At 27.6% G+C, this 8,732-nt stretch overlaps 1 protein-coding gene across 4 annotated transcripts in view; it reads right to left on the reverse strand.

Annotated features, from left to right (window-relative positions):
* Nucleotides 1-8,255, reverse strand: part of LOC119600066 (GTPase-activating protein) — a 31,000-nt gene extending 22,745 nt beyond the window's left edge. For 2 of the 4 annotated variants that reach the window (XM_037950352.1, XM_037950131.1), the window contains exons 1-2: nt 7,835-8,255; nt 1,960-2,242 (exon numbers count right to left, since the gene is read on the reverse strand). In XM_037950352.1, the coding sequence (XP_037806280.1) occupies nt 1,960-2,098 (139 nt within the window). In that variant the 5' untranslated portion in view covers nt 2,099-2,242; nt 7,835-8,255. The other 2 variants (XM_037950282.1, XM_037950210.1) reach the window with 2 other exon arrangements.
* Between the last annotated feature and the right edge of the window lie 477 nt (nt 8,256-8,732).

The following is an 8,732-nucleotide window of genomic DNA, read 5'->3' on the forward strand; positions in this document are numbered from 1 at the left end:
TAATCTTTTGAGTGACGACAGGCTTCCTTGTTGGGGTAACACTAAGTGGTAAGTTAAATGGTTAGTTCGGGACTGTCCGGAACAACTGCAGGATATACATATGTATATACCTATGAATTTGCAAGATTTTTTAATTTCTTTTATTCATTGACCCATTCATTCAGTTAGGGAATACTATTTCCACACCATTCTATTTATTGTTATTTTTTTTTTTAATAAATGTTTTAGAAGACTCTTGTTCTCTTTAAGAAAGGAACGTTTTTAATTTAAATCTGTGATAATCTTGTTGAAAACAATTACAAATATAAAACACTTTTAATATGTCCCAGCAAAAAATAATTGATGTCATACTTTACAAACGACATCTTAATCACATCTAAAAATGCGATTGCATACTTTTCGCTTTTATAAACCAAACATATCCTTACAAATGAAAACACAGTTAAAAATGGGGAAAGATATGAAGAAAAGTCACTACAAACAACATATTCAAAGTATGTACTTCAAATTTTGATGAAAAATCAATGAAATTTACATAAGCGTTTCATTGAAAGAATGTGGTTTATTTTTGACATACAAATATCGGATTTTTACAGCTTCTAAAGATAAGATTAAATGTAATTTAAATTTCATAGGTTTTTCACCTGAATTTGAAGCACTTCGGGTTACTAGTTGTGATGAAAATTCTACATCTTTTTCCATATTTTATTTATGTTTTGAAGGTCTGGGCATCTGAATTAAATTCATGGTATTCATTCATAAAATTTAACAACACAAAATACAAAAAATACTATACAACAAACAGGAACGCAGCAACGAAAACGAAGACAACGAATGGAAGCATAAACAAAACATGAAAATTTCATTCATAAAGAATGATATCGCTCATTTGCTACAAGACCGGCATAACTAAAAATGTGTGGTTTTTAATAAAAGTACTAGAAACTGCTGAGTCCTTCTCTTAATACTGTCAAATGTACTTAAAAAGTTTATATTGCTTTGGTAAGAGAGAGATTTTTTGCTATAAATATTAAAACCTAAAATCATGTTATCATCAGTAAGTGATGTGACAATTTAGTTTATATCCCAAAGGGGAATCATATTAATCTCTACTATTTAAATCAGATTTAATTTTGCAAATTCCATTATTTAAGATATTGTCATAAAAACATTTTTCTCACAGCGACGCTTTTTGAGTTACGCCAGTCTTGTCGTAAATGAGATTTATATAAAAAGAAGCAAATTTCGTGTATTGTCATTAAAACGAAAGAGGGGCACAAACAAAACACAAAAAACAACACCACACACACTCACTCACATTTCCAAACCTAAACGTGAAACGAAGAAAAAAACAAAACTGATGCATTTGTATTGGAATTTCGTTTTAAAAAAGAATTGTTTCATTTACCAACTAGTTCCCCAACTTGGGAAATATTGACACTGCACTAATCGCCAAGCAAAATAAACAAGGTGTAATAGAGAACAAGGTACTCATTGTCACATAGTACACAAGCACAGGTGTGAGAGGGACAGCTATTTGGTATCTTCACCGACAATATAAAATAAAAAAAATAAATTCTTTTGCACAACACCATGGTCTTTTTTCAATGAAAAATTCCAACACATTTGAGAAAACTTTTCAAATTCTTTTCGCACAGCTTTGTTAATGTTTCTTAATGAAATTTACAAAGTAAATTTTGATAATTTGTTTAGAGAAAAGCACTAGATGAATTGCTATTTAGCAGCTAAATTTGACAACAATGTTTCACTTCCATTTCAGTAGGAACACACACACAAGTGGACGCGCTTCTCTTGCACTAACAACGCCAACACATTTTATTACAATTATTTCAATGCATTTCTTTGAAATATTCATATATTTATGCACTTTCTGTTTAAACATTTATTACACTCGCGATTTATTTAGTTATTTGTAGTTTTTGTCAATAATTTACGTACCAATTTTAACTTTTAATTGCTCCTCTATTCGTACTTCCCGTGTATTATCGGCCATGTTGGATCCATAACTAATGCTTGTAGTATCTGTAGTAGGGTCGTCTCTTTCCTCATTCATGTAACGTTTCTTTTTCAGGTGCATTCTTGTTTCGTTTCACTTTGTTTTTGTGTTCACTTTTAATGTTTTTATTACGGCGCTGTATATTTTAGTAGTTTTTAAAGAGTTGCCGAGTTGTGTTATTTATATTATCGTATTGTTCAAAAATGGCATACATTTTTTTAATGGCTAGAATTGAGAACAATTTTAATTAATTTAAATTGTTATTTGTATAATATTTCACTTTTTATTAAAGATAATTTTTTTTTTCAATAATTTAGTTTTTTTTATCATTAAACAATGTATTAAATGGAAAAATATATATAAAAAATTATGTACATAAAAGTAAAATTCTGAAAAAATGAAATTAAAAATATATTGGTTCTATAATGAAAATTAAAAAGTAAAATATAAAATATTAGCTACATATTTAAAGTTCGTTTTGTAGGCTCAGTTGCGTTATGTGTTTTATTTCATATATATAATTGTATAAGCGACAGCGAACTCCTAAAATTTAATAAAATCCAACTGGTTGTATGAAACGGAGTGAAAACGAAACGGAAAAGTAAACGACAGGTGAGCAAATAAACCGACGAGAACATATAGATGTCTGTCTGTTTAAATTTATGTATACATTAGTGTTGCCAGTATATTTTAAAGATAATTTCATTTTGAATTCATGTTTTTCTAGAATTGAAATCTCTACTTTTCAAGAAGAGAACGTTTCAATGTTTCAAATGTTCTGATCCGATTTTTATGAAAAATTTACACAATATTCAGTTGAGTACGGATATTTCAAAAATGATAAAATATGATTTTTGCATAAGTTCATATATGTATGTATGTACTTTTTAATTTTTTGGCACATAAATAATTTATATATTAAATTATATTCATTGCTAGATTCATTGCTCAAACGATGCGAGAAAAACAACATATTTTTTGAAAAGGTTCTCAGTTCCCTACCAACGATTGAAAATCTTGATCTCAGCACAATATGTTCAAAAAATATTTTCTGCAATCTTTTCGAAATGGGTGGCAAAAATTCCGTAATTTTGAGCTTATAGTGGGAAAAATTATTTTTTGTTAGTGTATTTCTGGTCGGCATAATAAGGGGCAAATTCTAAAATGGACTAAACCAAATGCCAAACAATTTTTTAAATATTTTGCTGTATGAGCTAAAAATTACGACAATTTTGACACCTATTTCGATAAAATGCGAAACCCACTAAAAATCATTTTGTGGACCAAAAATACTCTACAAAAATTTTAAGATTATTTTTCTCGTAATCAGCTCAAAATGACGGAATTTTTGAGACCCATTTCGAAAAAAAAAATCTAAGATATTTTATTTTTAAAAAATTATGCTGAGATCAGTGTTTGCTATCGCTGGTAGAGAACTGAGGACTATTACAAAAATAATTTTTTATTTTTCTCCTGTTCTGTACATAAATACGAATCGATTGAGAGGTATTCCTACATGAAATCCTAAAAAAAGCTGTTCCTCGGGACACTCTAATGTACATACATATAAAATACTAATATGAAATACGAAATTTCTAAATTAAAAATTATTTCTTAAACATTTTCCTTTGTTTGTAAATATATATGCTAAAATTTAAATCAATATTAATTTATTTAAGCCATTTTTTTTCTATTTTTTTAATTTATTTTTGTTTTTATTAATAGTTTTACAGCTAAACAGGAAAAAGATGAATAAATATATATTTCTTTGACTGTAATATTTTTTTAATGGAAACATTTATACATAATTTTTGCAATAAATAATGTAGTTCTTTGTGAAAATATACATAGTTCATAAAATATGTTATTGGCAACCATAAAACACACTTCCTTCAAAGCATACACACGCACATTTAACATTTTTATTAGAGATTATTCTGCCCAACACTCCGAAATTTACAAAATAAATACATACATATGTATGTATGTCTTAATACTCTATAATATAAATCTAGTGATTTTTTAAACAGAATTTGACGTTTAAATATACTTTTCTTTGATAATATAAAAACATAACATATATTTTTAAGATGCAAAAGTCAAAAAACGTTTAAAAAATTATAGACATATTCACATTTCCGTATTTGGTTTAGGTATAAAATTTTCAAAAAATTTACTTGACTAATTTTTAATGGAGATTGACCAAAATTCTGAAAAAGCTCATGAGTTTTCGCAAAAACTTAAATAACTCACAATGTATATGTACTTAATATTGCACTCATGACGATATCTTTAAAATTTTAATATTTTTTCAAAAATTCCGAAAATTTAGAAAACATCAATATTTCATGTTATATTTTGCTCTTATGGGTATGATGACATGAGTCCATACAACACACCATAAAAACACACATTGCATATTTTGGTTTCCCTGGTCATAATCGAAGCCATGTTAATGACAAATAAATATTGGTCTACATATTTATCAATTTCTATATTGTTTTTCATTTTGTTTTAATAAATTCGAAGGTGTTTTCTGTCTATTTTTTTGGTACGCAAAAAATTCTTCAATGAAAATGAGTTGTCGTTCATGAAACAACAAAAATTATCTTCTCTCAATGAGTTCGTAAAATGAGGGAAACGAAAGGGTGTTGAATGGGTTGAAAAAAGGGAGGAGAAAGGGGGTTTGTTGTTTAATTTGAACACAGCCGCGGTGGTATGGCATGATTGAAGTCAAATATTCATTCATAAATAAATTTTGTTTTTCTAAATTATATTGGGCGATATTGTTGTTTTTATTTTGTTGTTTAATTCAGTACAATGTGTATAAAAAAAGAAACCAAAAACAAACTACACACAAACATTACTAACGTAAGTATGTATGTATGTATATATGTCTATCGTATGTATTTTAGTAGAAAAAGAAATATTTCATGTGTTTTTGGTTTTGTTTTTTTTTTTGGGAATTTATTTTTTCTGTCTTCGTCAATGTGTGAAGGTTGTTGTTTTTGTAAATTTTATTATTTTATTAGTTTTTATCTACACGTTTTTCTAGTTTTCAGTCTTGTCTGACGAGGACAATAAACACTTTTAACTGGTTGTTTAGTACAAATATTGTATAATATTTCCAAATACAAATAGATTTACTACAACTATTTGAGCCACATTAATTTTATTAATTAATATTTTCATGTTTTTTATACAAATATTAAATGCATTGACCTGTTAAATTGACGCTTTTGATTAAAGAAGATTATGATGCAGCAAACCATTACTGTTGCTGCTGTTTAAATTTCTGAAGTGTGAATTTGAAACAGACATGTTTTTCTTTCTTGGTTTTTGAGTTTAAAACAGACACCATTGGACGGACATGCAGCGGATACATAGTCAAACAGACAGGGAGACAGACAAAAAAAAAAAAAAAAAAAAAAAAAAAACATTTGTAGAGTGTGGGTCATAAAAACGAAATATTACAGGAAATGCATAAACAAAAACAACAACAACAAAATAGCAGAAAACAAAATGTGTGGGATGTTGATGTTGAATGTGTTTCGTTTGTGTTTTGCATTTGAAATGTGATCATTTCAATTTATTTTGCTATTGCTTCTTGTAGTTTTTACTGCATACAACAAATATTTACATGAGGTGTACTAAGTGCTGCAGTAGTTGTGCTTATAAAGTCGCTACTTTTAGTTTTTACAGATTGTGGTTCAAAACTTTCTCAAAATCATTTTTGCTAAGGAACTAACGATTAAAATTAAATTTAAATTCGTATAAGTCGAGGTTTGAATGTACTACATACATATTTAAAAAAAATAAAGGAATGGATTTCTTTATACTTATATGTATATAAATTTGCCCATTATAACTGATTATGGATGCATTTTTTGACTTGTAGCTTCAAATGTTGCAATGTTCAAAGTATTAACCTCTGAATATTTTGGAGAAGTTTAATCATTGATATAAATCTATGTGCCTATATAGTTATTATTAACAGAAAATATATTTAGGGTCATTGTCAGCTAATTTGAGAGCTGTATTTGAGGCATTTAAGATACAGAATTCTAAAATATAAAAAGTGGATATAAATTGTCAATTGGTTCTCCTAATAAGATCTAACAGGTGACCTATGTTATAGGGATTCTACCAAGGATTAACTATCCCAATATTGCTTTGGTTACACACTGCATTCCGTTTTTTTTTGCTGATGATTATCCATATTGTCCTAGTTATAAAATAGCCCTTTCCGTTGCAGGTATTCGTTTTTATTTGGACTATACACCGAAATTCATTCACGTTACTTTATAGTTCAAATCTAGCCCCCAAAACATAAATATTCCAAATTGGATCCAAAAACTATTCATCTAAAAAATCTAGGTTACAAACTTTAACGCGATTTGTGCTTGAACTTTTTCAACAACAGCTCAAATAGAAAATATTACTTCTTTGTAATTTTTAATGGTCTATTCTGATATGCTAGGGCTATTTTTATATTAGCAAAATATTAAAGAAGTTAAGCCCTAATATGTACAAAAACATTTACATAAATACTATGAACTGTTTACATTAAATAAAGTTAACAACATAGTAAGGAGATTTATGAAACACATGTGCAAACTTGCAAAATTTGCACAAATGGCTAACTGTATTATTAAAAGAGAAAACTAATAAAATAGCTTTTGAACATTTAGTATGTATATTTAAGAAAAGTTTCATAAATAGTATGTACAAATGTACATTAATAAAGAAAAAACAATTCGTTTTATTTTAATTGAAGAAATCTTTAAAAAAATTTATCAACTGGTATACAAATATTATTTTATTCGGTGTTCCAATGAATGAAAAAAAAAATTGTATATGGTGTGATCAATTTTGTGGAAGAAGTTTTACACAAAATGTTCTAATGATCATTTACTGCCTTATGCAGAAACGATTATAAAGTTAACTTTAATATTCGTTTTTGCATAAGGCAGTTATTAAACGAGTTTTCGACTTTTATAAACTTTTGAAAATATGAAAATATATTATGTATATATTACGATTCCGCTAAAACATTATATATGTATGTACATATTATTGCTAAGTGTTTTTAATGCTCACTTGCCTTATGCAAAATCTAATTTTAAAGTTAACAATGGTTAGCTAAGCACTTTATCCATAAAAACCGGTTTTAAATCATTACTAAATCTAATAATGGCCGCTTTTTAAATGTGATATCCAAACAATTTATAAATTGAAAAATGAAATACTAATAATTTATTTATTTTTAACATAAACTATAAAAAACATCCATTAACCCGCTGTTAAAGGCAAAATTAAATTTAGCATTGCATATTTACAATTTAAAGAGTTATTTGTTTGCAAACGCTTTTTTAAATCCAATATTAACAACATTGTGTTATTTCGTGTGAGGAAGAAGAGAGGCAGAGAGAAGACAATCTCGACGAGTTAGCTGGCGTTCGGTACTCGCATGTGTGTAGGTAGGAAGGAAGGTGTGTTTTAAGTATTTCATTGAAGATAAATTTTTTATATTTTGTGTATTTAATAAATATAAATTTCATTCATTTTTGGTATTATTGCAATTTGTCTCTACCCATGCACACATACACTTTCACTACTTTTGCATATATTAATTATTTGTTTTTGTTTTTGCTTTTGTATTTTTCTTTTATGAACATTAATTATTAGTAATTGCTTATTTAAGTAATGAGCAAAAAATATTCTCTATTCTAAACAATTTACTTTTAGATTTGTATAAATTATGGATTTTTGCGTAATTTTTTTCTTTTTCATACTGACAAATACATTTTGCATTACTTTTTTCCAATTTTTTTCTTGTCACGTAGGTAGTTGTTTCTATTTATTTTTTCTTTGCGTTTTATTTGTAGATTCTATTTAAAAATTTTCTGTATAATTTTTGTTTAACTTGTATTTTTACTTTGTGTTGTTATATTTTTTCTTGTTTTGTTGTAATTTTTAATTCCAATTAATGCTATCAAATAACATTCAACTTCCGGTGTTCTTCTACACTTTTACATTTTTTTATTCTTAGTTTTTTTTATTTTTCACTTGCACGAAATGCCGACACACACAACGCTCTCTTGTTTCATGTGAACGAACAAGAAACAATCGCAACAAAAAAAATTAAAAAAGAGCTAATGACAAATTGTTTTTATACTAACTCTACTTGTTTTTGATTTTCTTGCGCGACGACATCCGTTACAAACAACAAAATAGTCAGACGTTAAATTAGTTACTAAAAGGGAGAGTAGCCAGAGTAACATTTGTAGAGGTCGTGAAACAATATGGGCATGAAACACATTCCGTAGTGCTGCCAGATGGCATGTCAATACATGCCAATGGATATCAGAATTGCCAGCCTAAAAAGGGAAACAGCTAGAATCCGTTGTCATGTACGTCAAATGACGGACCAATATAAATAAAAAATTGTCAATGTAAATATGTAAGGTCATAATTTAAGTAATTGTTTGCTGTTACGTAGCATAATTAATGTTTCCTACTCTGTTTTTTTTTGTTACTTTAAAAAATTCGATTACTCATCGAGTTCACCCACCGAATCGCATTCATCCACGTCTGAAAATAGCTTACCATTAGCATAAACTTTGCGTACCATAATGTCTACAAATTTTCTATCGGTATTAAATCGTAAAGTCTTATAGTGTAAAGCCCACATTAGATGTATTTTTATGTAAAA

Source organism: Lucilia sericata, unplaced genomic scaffold (assembly GCF_015586225.1).
Source record: "Lucilia sericata isolate MDLA Ls3-8-SP2 unplaced genomic scaffold, ASM1558622v1 Contig000000F_arrow, whole genome shotgun sequence".
In the NCBI taxonomy this organism is placed as follows: domain Eukaryota; kingdom Metazoa; phylum Arthropoda; class Insecta; order Diptera; family Calliphoridae; genus Lucilia; species Lucilia sericata.